Source organism: Ruditapes philippinarum, unplaced genomic scaffold (assembly GCF_026571515.1).
Source record: "Ruditapes philippinarum isolate M1 unplaced genomic scaffold, ASM2657151v2 ctg32_1_1_1_1, whole genome shotgun sequence".
Taxonomy (NCBI): Eukaryota; Metazoa; Mollusca; class Bivalvia; order Venerida; family Veneridae; genus Ruditapes; species Ruditapes philippinarum.
Genome location: NW_026860502.1, coordinates 732,868 through 746,456, shown reverse-complemented (window position 1 = coordinate 746,456; position 13,589 = coordinate 732,868). Strand labels below are relative to the sequence as shown.

The following is a 13,589-nucleotide window of genomic DNA, read 5'->3' as shown; positions in this document are numbered from 1 at the left end:
GTATAAAGCATAAAGCTTTACAGTCAAGGAACATGGCCTGGAGAGGCTCGTGTGAAATCACCATTTTTATATGTTTTTATATGTTATTTGCTATAACTATATATATTATAAGCGTATGAATTTCCATAAAAACAAGAGCTGTCACAAGAGATAGCGAAGCTTGACTAAATAAATACTGGACGCAGTAAAACAGACAAAACTATGAAAGAAAAGTCAATTATGATATAAATATCTCCAAGAAAGCGCTCAAATGTTCATCATTTTTGCACCACATAATATGCATTTGACCATGTCAATAAATGTCAAACAAACATTGTGAACAATGCTTTCATGGAACAGACATTAATTTTAAATCTGAATTCAATCACTTCAAAAACAAAAATGATATCATAAGAGATAAAAAAAATTAGAAGTTTTGAAAGTAAAATTATAGGTTCAAAGAAGAAATAACTCTTGAAAAAAGATGCTAGAGCATGCATGATATGAGTAATGACAAAAAACAATTAATTATCTTAAGTTTTGAGTAGATACCGTTTTTAATAACTTATATAATAATTAAAAACTCTAAAAAATATATATCAATTAATTTACAAATAAATTCTTAGTTCATTAATTAAATGGAGATAATTCTGGGAATACGGAGCATGCCTTATAAATTTTATCCATTTGACAAACTTGCTTATAACAAACATATTTTGAAGTCCGAGTTAAATTGCTGAAGAAACAAAGAAGTTACAGAAAAAATATAAGTAAGTTTGAAGTTGATACCTTAAGAAATGAAAAAGTTATAGTAAAAAATATTTTACTGCACCAAAACTTTAATCTAATTTCTGGATGCAGACACGGACGCGGCCATTTCTATAATCACCCTCCCCTACTTTGCAGAAGGGGATAAATAAAAGTAGAGATGACAGACAATAGAACAATAAATAAAAATTAAATTAACACTATTTTTTGGCACCAAATACTTCATGTAATATGTCAATATATTTTTCTTTGTAACAATTACATTCATTTTTTTTCAGTTTGCATCAAAAGATGCCAAATACGAAGTTTGATAACGATCCACCATTGATTCATGCAAAGAAATCAAATAAAGGTGAATCTTATTCCACTTTGCTGACCTTTTCATTGGATAAACTAAATCAATTTGCATACATTTGTGGATGCTTCAGACACATTAGGCAATGGTAGATTTGTCCAGATGTTTGTTTATCTATTTTACACCAATTTTAACGCATTTCTTAAAAAATCTAAATGTGACTGGTGAAAAAAACCGACTCAGATTTATATGCTATACTAGCCCTTTCACTGCCATAGGGACGGCTTATGCCGTCCCTGTTATTTTCGGCGTATGTGCCATATGGACGGCTTTTGCCGTTTCTATAATAATAATAATAATAATAATAATAATAATAATAATAATAAATTAATAACAATTATAAAAATAATAATAAATATAAAGAAAATTATACCATCGACAATAATTATTATTATACTAGCATATTTGGAAACATATATATAATTATTATAATACTAATAACAAATAATATTAATAATTATATTAATTAATAATATAGTAATTTCTTAGAAAACCCTTTGGCAAATAGGTGATCAATGAAACAATAACCCTCTGCCAGCGAAAGGGCTAGACGAACATTGGAGTCAATGATCTAGGGCCACAGAAATCCAATAATGAGCAAAGTGTATGTATGGTACAATTTTTTACGGCTGCCACAAAACAGACGCTAGTTCAGCTATGTTGAAAATGCCCTTTTGTGGGTATGTTTCTTTTTTTTTTTATCTAAAACGCTAGCATAGATAGAACTAATCATGCAATTACAGAATGGGAAATTGCCAGAAAGAGACAATTGTTGATATAAGAGGACATTTTAGGGCTGATGCTACCATTTATAGTAGTATGCACCTTTAGTTTTGATGAGACTACACAATCAATTTGATTTGAAAATGAATGACAACAGCTGCCTGTTTTAATAGTTTATTACATATAAAGCGTGTTCAAGACTAGAAAATGCTCTACTATAGTTAACTATATTCAGTACTTAAGGTGACAAAAACAGAATATTGATAGTGTTATTTTTTTTTTTTAAAGAAACGAATTTCTGAGGAAAACTCTTATACGAATCACTTTATATATGTCGCAATTAAGAACATTTTCTAAATTAACATGAAAATAAAAATGAATTATAAGGTTGTGTTGCTTTCATAGCAAACATTCCTGGTTTGTTTTATAACCCAACAGGAGAAATATTGAAAATATCAAATATGAATAAAACTTTCACAACCATGCATTAAGATGTAGTAACTAAATGGTCAATAAATTGTAAAATATAATGCAATAAACACTTGGTCCAAGTACATTAGTACATTTGTATATGAATGTTTACCATTTATATAAAAAATCTGAAAAAAAAATGTAAAATTTATACCATTTTCTATCAAAAGATGAACATTTATGTTTATAATGTATTTCTTAACATTTATATTTATAATGTATTTCTTAACATTTATATTTATAACATATTTCTGTATTTACAATTAATTGGCTATAATAAGCTTCGATAGTATAATATAAAAAGTACGATTATCTATTACACTTTTTTTCCAAAATATTTTTGCGTATGTTCTTATATGAAAATGAAATAATTATAAAGACAAAATTAACATATTTTCTATCCTTGAAACCACTGTTGAAAACACAGTACACATAAATCTGGTAAGGCAAGAAATGGTTTCATAATAAAGAAAATTGACTTCCATGTCAAAATTGTGACAGCCAAGGATGACCTCTTTAAAATTTGTGATTATTTAAAATACACGTAAGTTGAAAAATATATATTGTACTCTTCGAGAGATGATCACTTATGTCACTGTACACATTAAATATATACAAAATTGTTCATAAGGATGATATTAACATAATAAAAACATCTTGTTCCCCTTTTAGGAAATAAAAAAATTATCTATTTACATGAACTATCCCTGTTAATGCCATTATCCTGTAAATACAACATCAATGTAAATATTTTTGTGTTCAATAAAACACTGTGTTTATATAACCAAAATTAAACCTTGGAGAGCTTATGGTTATATAACAGACCAATGCCAGTATTACAGAGCCATGGCTTAGCCAATAACCTCTAGTTGTGTGTTATAGAATTGATGGGACTTGTCATTCAAGGTTTAACAGGTTTCAGTTTCAAAATACAAAAATTAAAGGAACTCCAATGAAATCCAAAAGCCTAAAACCATAAAATTTCAATTTCTTACTTTAATCGAGAAGGGGGGGGGGGTGACATATGAAACAAAAAGATATGCAAAATGAATAAAGAAATATACTTAGATTAAATTGTATTTTTGTGGTATTCTAAGCCCAATTTGAGTTAAAAACGCTGTAACGCTTTTCAATTTTGGGTTATTTTTCACAATTAGAATAATATTATTCTGGAAAATGGACTGTGAAATTTTGCAAACATATTATTGATCTACACATACATCACATGGAACATTTATCTCGAAAAATTATTTCTGGTCCCATCATATAAAAAAACTTCCATGGAGTACCTTTAAATAAGCTAACAACAGCATAAAGTCTGATGAAAGGCTATGTACTTTCAGTTCCAACATGTTATAGGTTTATAACCTATAACATGTCAAACCGAGCCTGCAACATTTGACAATTTTGCCGTATTGGACTTTCTTTAAGGATTCTGTTTTTCTCTATTTTATATTGAAATTGGATGAAATGCTTATGTATTGTTCCAAATTCATGACATGGCAAGTTCATCACATAAATGTCATTAAATTTTTAAACATGATGCAACAATCCTTTACACAAATTTACGAGATTTTTCTTAAGTTAAACACAGATGGTACATATAATTCTGAATACAGTCAGGAAAGAGATTTCATACTGTTTGTTAATGTTCGAAAATGATTATCATATATGAGGATTGGCAGTATAACAACCTGAATAAATGAAGTTTGTGTCTGTTAATATATAATTATCTGGTTTTTAACAACTTCAATATCAAAAATGCATTTGTATTTTAGTGATGTAGTAAAAGTAGTTAAATACAGAACATACCTTTATTACAGTCCATGAGTACAGTAATGTAAAATTTTATGTCAAAGCTGGAAAATCTCAAGAGTCTTTCAAGGTCATTTCTTTTTTATTGATCTTTACAGTAAAGTGAAAACTATTTCACAGTAGCTATAGCAAGATAGTAAAACAGAAGTGTTATTATATATCTTGTTACGGAGTACTATTTGCTTATGCATAAAGCATTTTGTGTAAGGTAACATTATATCAGACTATATTACAACTATGGAATGACCAAATACACTGACATCTGCTATTCTAATGTTAGTTTACAGTTTATTTAAGCTTGAAGCCTATTTGAACAACACTTTAATTCTATTGACTTTACTGGGGTCATATATATTTATTTATTAAACTTCGCCCCGCGTCCCCTCTAATGAACGTGTTTTCTTCCCACGACCCCGCCGTTTTATTTCTTAAATCTCGGACCGCGCCCCCGCGGGGAGAATTTTATTTATTAAAGTTTGCCCCGCGCCCTCGCTAATTAGCGTGTTTTCGCTAAGCGCCCCCGCCATTTTAACTTGTTAATTTTCGATTTTTCGCTTGGCGGGGTCACGGGGCGAAAACACGAATGACACAAATCAGCCACCATACGAATTACTTTGTTTTGCAGCGTTCGCGTAGTCGTTGAACATCTGACGTCATCTTTTTAATTGTGCAACTGTTTTGTTTTTTCGTGTATTTTTTAACCTTTGGCTATTCCTACAATAAAACAGTCCATTAAATTTGATGTGATATACACTGGCAGAAAGTACGTCATACAATATGCCATGTGCCGGTAAATTTCACATCATATTCAATGGCCCGTGAACTAGTCAATAATTGTATAATACTAATTAAATGATGAACATGGAACACATGTCCTTTCCAAAAGAATGTGAGTGATACGTAGATTTCTAAATAATGTTAAAAGAAAAAAGAAAAAAAGTTGATCTTTCTGAGGTTTGAACCCACAGTCAAAAGTTCCAATGTAGTAGCCTACTTTAAATAAACACATGTTACTGCACAAAAATATCGGAAATAAATCAAACAATACATAATTTTATGACAGGTATTTGATACTATGTTAAACCACGTGGTACAGATAAATGTAATTAAAAAAGGTACGACGTAATCTAAAATCACGAGGTATAAATAAATCTACATGTACGTATAAATAAGCTCAAGGTTATCGTGAAAGATGATAGCCGAGGTGTTCCGGTTGCCTGTCCATAAATCGAAGCCCATCAGGATATAGATCAATAACGAACTGAAATGGATGTCGCGACAGAAAATCAAGAACAAGGAGAACGTATTGATGAAATCAGCTTCAAGGATAGCTTAGGTGAATCGGATTTAACTTTGAAAATTGAGGACAAAAAGATCTACGTGTGTAAAGCTGTGTTGTGTATAGCGTCACCTGTGTTTAAAGCAATGCTGAAAACAGAGTTTAGAGAGAAAGACCAGACAGAAATTGAACTACCGGGAAAGAAGTATGAAGATTTCGTAGAGTTCCTGTGCTGCGTTTATCCCGATAAACTGAAATTAATAACAGGTTTTTCTTATACTTTCATGTTCATTCTCTCTGTCTCTACTGTTGAAAAGACTAGTTATATTACTAGTACACGTCTTTGGGCGATACATGACTCACCTGAGATATCATTTTTCGAAAAAAAGGTCTGTTTCTGGGTAATTTTATTGAAAATCCCTGATTAACTTTTAGCTCTTTTCTATACCTTAAATTTTATTTGAATGTTTAGCTCTTTTCTATATCTTAATCTATTTAAATGTAGTTATAATAAAAATCTTTTAAATGAGTTATTAATTTTGAAAGGAAAAAATGTAGATTTCCTTGCACGTAGTGCATTACATTTCAAACATAGTCATTCAAAATTAAAGGTTTGCAATCAATCTAATTGAAGTTCAGGCCTACTTTAATATTTCTTAATTGTCACTGATTTTGTTTCGCCTTCTTTGTTGTTCGGATTTTTAGCCCGTCGTCAAAACTCACGGACTGCGTTTAATATTTACCGATATCGGTACACGGTAAATAACTTGGGTGACCGAGGATGATTTTAGCGTCCTTTATAGATAAGCATTTTAATAGGCGCAATATCAAAATGTCCCTTTCCGTTGAAGTAAAACAAATTGTTGATTTTTGTTAGAAATATGTTTTGAAGTAGTGTGAAACAAGCGAACTGGCAAGATTGTTTGCCTGTTAACTAGCCGATTATATGGACAACGTCATGTTTGTTCATGATTGAAAATTTCCTACTTAGTATTGAAACAGAAACCATACCGCTATAATATTTTTTATTTTGTATTGAAGATTCATGTTTACAAACATGTTAAAATGCTAAATACTTACATGTAGTAAAATACATATTTTTCTTTTTCTTCAGAGACAAATGCATACAGAGTTCTGCCGCTCGTTTCGGAATATCAGGTTAGAATTCTTGAAAAAAGAATCCATGAGCTACTTATTAAATTAGTGAACGGAAAACACAAATTGAATAACACAGAGCTATACAGGCATCTACAATTAGCTGAACGATACAATTTAGATGAACTGAAAGATCAGTGTATCGCCTTAGCGTCCGACTTGAGTCTTGACAAAATGGAAAATGGCTCGTCTAAGTTTTGCGTCTCGGATAAATCAGTTCTACAAATAAGATATATGGCCTTGCAAAAGAGAGAGAAACTTCTACAAGCCAATGAATTGGATAGGGAAGATGATATGCATTTATTTAAAAACGCGAATAAATGGGTACATGCGACTTCTGGGGAATACATTATGTACAGTGCTTTTATAACACAAAGGGTGGAGATTACAGACAAAAGCTGTTCTGAAATTTTAAGAGCAATACGGTTATGTGTCCGTTACTTTAATAACGAACCGGATAAGCTTGAAAGATTCATTTGCTCACTTAACGCGAAAACAGATGTTGAACTTCAAGCAGTTAAAAGAGAATTGGAACTTCTACCAGAACATGTCAAAACGTCTTTAAGAAAGGTTGACACGAAGTAGATTAAGAAGAAACATAAAAAACAGAAGAATATGAATTTAAACTTCTTAAAGCACATAACTTTTCTATAACATTATAAAATTAGAAATATGTTAAAGTGCAACTTCCGACTGAAATTGATGCCCTTTCATGGATTGTTTATTAACAACTACAAAAGATATCTGACTGAGCCATGTTTTGTATTTTCAAAACATGAAAAAATGCACCGCGGACAGTTCCAAAAAATCATAAGATAAGTAATATTATTCACATATACGTATATTTACTTGTATATCACACATGGTATTTTTTCTAAAGTTGTTTATACCTGACAGAGTTGCAATCGTTGAAATCAAATTAATTTAAGACTATTAATTATGGCATGCTAAAATAAGTACGAGTACAGTTTAATGCAAAAAATCATTCAAGGAAACAAACCATGCAAAATTTGTATTTAAAAATTAATTTACTTCGTCATATCATTAGAAGAAATTTATTGCAAAAAAAAACATGTAGTCGGGGCGTCATCAGATCAGGTTTTTTATTTTCTTGACATCAGTATAAAGCACAAAGCTTTAAACCTAAGGAAAATTGGCTCGAGAAGCCCGCGTGTTTTGACCATTTTTTGGATATCTCATTTTTGTTCCAATTATATAAAAAGTGTTTAAATTTCGATAAAAAATTGGATTCAACCGTTTAAACACCATTTGTGACTCTGTTGCAGATTAGCAATTACAATTACATTACTTCTCACACTAGGAAAATGGTCTCGGTGGCTCGTTTGACAATGTCGATTTTTGGATCTGCAATTCGTTCTTTCTGTATATGAAGTGTATAATTTTTTGTAAAAAACACTTTTTTTGGTGCAAACCTAAAAAAACACCATTAGTGTTATTCTGTTGCAGATTAGCCCTTGTAGTAGTTTGAAGGTTCGTATTAAAAACATTTCTTTTAGTTCTTTCTGTATGTACATGTATTGTATACATGCATTTTTGAAAGATACACCGTTTTTTTATCCAATCGTTAAAAAATATTTGTGATTCCGTTGCAGTTAAGCATTTGCCTTAGTTTAAAGTCGTTTCATTTACAACAATGAACAAAGCTCTAACCAAAATAAAAAATATAAAAAACTGGCCAAGAGAGGCCCGTGTAAAATAGTCGATATTTTTTATCAGCAATTTGTTCCGTCTGTATATAAAGTGTACACAGTTTCTTTAAAAAAAACACCTTTTTTTGGTGCCAAACGTTAAAGCTTATTTGTATTTTTTCGTTGCGGTACTTTTGAAGTTTTCTTTACAGAAATATAAGACAAAGGAAAATGGTTTTTATTACTTCGAATGGGCAGTGGCCTTTGCGGTAGATATCTCCCCTTTTGTCCCTAGTTTTATTTCTTTAATTTTGCCCTCCCCCCTCCCCAATTCTCCTATACCCTTCCCCTGTGCCCTTTTACTAGGTGGGCCTATTATCTATCAATCATTTATTAGTATTCGTTGTTTTTGTTTTCCTTGTCGGTTACTATCATTTCTTCTTATGTATGATTTTAGTGATCAGCCTGTTGATGCTCTGCCATGCACCCTGTCCTGTTTTTGTCCTCCTGGGCTCCTTGTCACTGGTTCTTGTTGCTGGGTCGTGTGGGGGGTTGCGTTCATTGAACTCGGCCTTTCCTTGATATTGATTTTCATATTTTATTACAGTTTCATGAAAACATCATTAGGGTGACTGAACGCGAGCGTAAAGCTTTGTGCCTTATTTTGCTGTAAACTAATACAATATTCTAGTTCATTACGTCAACGCGCGCGTTTCATCTTTAGGGTGCGAAAGAACAAAGAGGCGAAACAAACAAAAAGAAACTGGGATTGGTGCAGAAAAAAGCAAAATTAACTTAAGAAGAACTAGATGGACACAATATAAGGGAGCATAGAAGAAAGTATAGAAAGATCAATGTGTATAAGACAGTGTTACATGAAGCGTCGCCTATTTTCCAAGCAAGCTTAAAACCGAGTCCAGGGAGAAAGTTCAAACAGATATTGAGCTACAGGAAATATCTATTCTATTCAACATTAATTTTATCTGAAATTCGATAAGTTAATAGAGTACAATTATCGTTATATCGGGAAAGAATATAAGCAAATATATTGAACAAAAAAGGAAAATTCCGTGCATTTAAGTGCAGGTATACACACATGAAAATTAGGATTAAAGTAGATTGATATGTATATGTTAGTGTTCATCCGTGCTGTTCTACAGAAATTAGAAACTTCGACGGGAGCGATGGCGACAGGAGAATGTTTCTAATTTCTGTAGAACAGCTAAGGATGAACACTAACATATTTAGTGTCAAGCTTTATTTGGCCCTTGATTACGTCACTACGCGGTCCTATGAAGCACTATGAAAAATAGAAGGCGACTATGAACGGATTTCAATATAGTATCGACTTTTTTTCTTCTATGAAAATTAACACACATAATTTTTAAGAAATACAGCGTTTTCATTGGATGACAAATAAAGCTGGACACTAAGTATTGAAAGAGTATTTTATTGCGATTTTTTTTTTTGTGAAAGGTTTATCCAAAAGTAGTGAAACGGTAGTTAAATGCAGAAGGGGTCGCCCAACAAAATCACTGATTTATATCGGATATGCAGAGATCGGATCAGCGTATTGATTTCGGCTTGTGATTTCTTTAAGGTTTGTCTTAGCTGAATGACCTTTGACGGTAGACTAGGGCGACGTCTTACACGCTGGTCCAAATTTTCCCAAAGGTTTTCAATGGGATTTAGATCAGGGGTTTTGGCAGACCAGACATTAGTAAATGCAATGCTTTTCGCCCTGAGGAAATTCACAGTGTCCTTAGCTGTATGGCTTGTGGCATAATCATGTTTAAAAGAGTGATATTGGCATTATTTGAAACAGTGATATAACATGTCTTGCAAAAATTTCAACTCGATAGCGTTGCGCATTCAAATTCCCTTCGGGTATAATTTAATTCATTTTATGATTATTTAAGGACTCTGGTGCCAATGCACAACAACACTGAGTGTTTGTATTGTACAATTTTTTTACCGCTGCCACACAAAAGACTATTAGTTCAGCTATGTTGAAAATGCGCTTTAAGGCTTTTGTGGGTATGTTTCTTTTTTATCTAGAGCTCTAGCATAAACAAAACTAGGTCATGCAGTTACAGAATAGGAAAATTGCCAGGAGACCATTGTTGATATAAGAAGACATTCTAGCACTGATGCTACCATTTAGTTGTATGCACCTTTAGTTTTGATGAAACTACAAAATAAATTTGATTTGAAAATGAATGACTACAATGGCCTGTTTTAATAGTTTATTACATATAAAGCGTGTACAAGACTAGAAAATGCTCTACTATAGTTAACTATATTCAGTACTTAAGGTGACAAAAACAGAATATTGATAGTGTTTTTTTTTTTTTAAAAAAGAAACGAATTTCTGGGCAAAACTCTTTCTTATACGAATCTCTTTACATATGTCGCAATTAAGAACATTTTCTAAATTAACATGAAAATAAAAATGAATTATAAGGTTGTGTTGCTTTCATAGCAGACATCCCTGGTTTGTTTTATAACCTAACAGGTCGCATAACCCAACAGGAGAAATATCGAAACATATCAAATATGAAAAAAACTTTCACAACCATGCATTAAGATGTAGTAATTAAATGGTCAATAAATTGTAAAATATAATGCAATAAACACTTGGTCCAAGTACATTAGTATATGAATGTTTATCTTTTATATAAAAAAAAAAACTGGAAAAAAATACCTACCTTTAACTATCATAATGTTTCTTTAACATTCTTTAAAAAGGCACATTTATATTTATAATGTATTTCTGAACATTTATATTTATACTGTATTTCTGTATATGTTAATAATTGATTGGCTATAATTACGAAGTACGGAAGCCCATAGGGGCCATTTTGTCTTAGTAATTATGAATTTTGACTTCATACTTTCTTATTGTCTGTTTTGTCTAATTTGTTACTTCTTCAATGTTAGCTATATATTTCTTCGGAAATTTAAAATTAGTAAGACAAAATGGCCCTTATGGGATTCTATAGTTTCGTGTTGGAATTATGAATATTCATAATTTATTATATTGATTATATTATTAATCATATTATAAATTATTCTAAGAGTCAGAAACTGTTGAACCTTAAAAATTGTTGTGTTGATGTAAATCAAATGCTTGCTTAAAATTTATTGAGCCACTACAACTTATTTATTCATAGAGTTTTTCAAACACTTTTGTTTCCTGTGTATACGCCATATACTTACATTTTGTATATATTTTACATGCATGTACAATGTACATATATATAGGCATACATATTACACATTATAATTATTTTTTGTGAAATAAAATTTGACAAAAAAGTCAATGTTATAGCTCGATTTGATGATTACTTCTCCCTAAATTTCAAAACTTCTCCCTATTTTCCCTGACGGGAGAAGTCACTTCTCACTAAATTTTCAGTCCAAGGTAGTATACCATAAGAGCAAATTTATTGCTGATAAAACATATAGCCGGGGTGTTATGGTCTTTTTGGATCTTTTTACACCAGTATAAAACATAAAGCTTTGAAGTCAAGGAACATGGCCTGGAGAGGCTCGTGTGAAATCACCATTTTTATATGTTTTTATATGTTATTTGCTATAACTATATATATTATAAGCGTATGAATTTCCATAAAAACAAGAGCTGTCACAAGAGATAGCGAAGCTTGACTAAATAAATATTGGACGCAGTAAAGAAGACAAAACTATGAAAGAAAAGTCAATTATGATATAAAAATCTCAAAGAAAGCACTCAAATGTTCATCATTTTTGCACCACATAATATGCATTTGACCATGTCAATAAATGTTAAACAGACATTTTGAACAATGCTTTCATGGAACAGACAATAATTTTAAATCTGAAATTAATCACTTCAAAAAAAAATGATATCATAAGAGCAAAAAAATAGAAGTTTTGAAAGTAAAATTATAGGTTCAAAAAATAAATAACTCTAAGATGCTAGAGCATGCATGATATGAGTAATGACAAAGAACAATTAATTATCTTAAGACTTGAGTAACTACCATTTTTAATAACTTATATAATAATAGCTTATATAATAATTAAAAACTGTAAAAAAATATATATATCAATAAATTTACAAATAAATTCTTAGTTCAAAATTAAATGGAGATAATTCTTGGAATACGGAGCATGCCTTATAAATCTTATCCATACTGTATGGCATATAACTTGCTTATAACAAACATATGTTTGAAGTCTGAATTAAATTTCTGAAGAAATAAAGAAGAAATTGAAGTTGATACCTTCAGAAATGAAAAAGTTATAGTGAAAGATATTTTACTGCACCAAACATTTTATCAGAATTCTGGACGCAGACACGGACATTTCTATACCCCCCCCCTTGCAGAAGGGGATTAATAAAGGTAGAGATGACAGACAATAGAACAATAAATAAAAATTTAAGTAACACTTTGTTTTAGTGTAATCTGTCAATATATTTTTCTTTGTAAAAATTACATTCATTTTTTTTCAGTTTGCATCAAAAGATGCCAAATACGAAGTTTGATAACGATCCACCATTGATTCATGCAAAGAAATCAAATAAAGGTGAATCTTTATTCCACTTTGCTGACCTTTTCATTGGACTAAATCTATCTGCATACATTTGAGGATGCTTCACACACACTAGGAAATGGTAGATGCATCCAGATGTGTGTTTATCCGTTTAAAACCAATTTTAGCCATCTAAATGTGACTGGCGAAAATTGCCGACTCAAGTTAATATGCTATACTAGAGTATAAATACGAGTAGTACTCATTCTTCGACATTAGGCGAACATTGGAATCAATGATATAGGGCCAGTGGAACCCAACAACAATGGGTGTATGTATGGTACAATTTTTTACGGCTGCCATAAAACAGACGCTAGTTCAGCTATGTTGAAAATGCCCTTTTGAGGGTATGTTTCTTTTTTATCTATAACTCTAGCATAAACAGAACTAGTCATGAAGTTACCGATAGGGAAATTGCAAGAAAGTGGCCATTTTTGATATAATAAGGCATTCTAGGTCTGATGCTACCATTTAGTATGAACCTTTAATTTTGAAGAGATTTAAGAGTAAATTTGATTTGAAAATGAATGACAACAATGACCTGTTTTAATAGTTTATTACATATAAAGCGTGTACAAGACTAGAAAATGCTCTACTATAGTTAACTATATTCAGTACTTAAGGTGACAAAAACAGAATATTAATGGTTTTTTTTAAAAAAAGAAACAAATTTCTGGGGAAAACTCTTTCTTATACGAATCACTTTACATATGTCGCAATTAAGAACATTTTCTAAATTTACATGAAAATAAAAATGAATTATAAGGTAGTGTTGCTTTCATAGCAAACATCCCTGGTTTGTTTTATAACCTAACAG

At 31.0% G+C, this 13,589-nt stretch overlaps 1 protein-coding gene across 1 annotated transcript; it reads left to right on the top strand.

Moving 5' to 3' along the window:
• The first annotated feature begins 5,275 nt into the window (after nt 1–5,275).
• Nucleotides 5,276–10,740, top strand: LOC132760341 (speckle-type POZ protein B-like). The gene is made up of 2 exons (XM_060752312.1): nt 5,276–5,657; nt 6,505–10,740. The coding sequence occupies exons 1-2, from the start codon at nt 5,378–5,380 to the stop codon at nt 7,128–7,130; spliced, it is 906 nt and encodes a 301-aa protein (XP_060608295.1). The 5' UTR covers nt 5,276–5,377; the 3' UTR covers nt 7,131–10,740.
• The last annotated feature ends 2,849 nt before the right edge of the window (nt 10,741–13,589 follow it).

What these genes read in the sequence shown, in the direction of transcription:
- LOC132760341 (XM_060752312.1), top strand. Translation starts at nt 5,378, where the DNA reads ATGGATGTCGCGACAGAAAATCAAGAACAAGGAGAACGTATTGATGAA. An exon ending in TAAACTGAAATTAATAACAG is followed by an intron (nt 5,658 to 6,504) that starts GTTTTTCTTATA and finishes CTTTTTCTTCAG; the next exon opens with AGACAAATGCATACAGAGTT.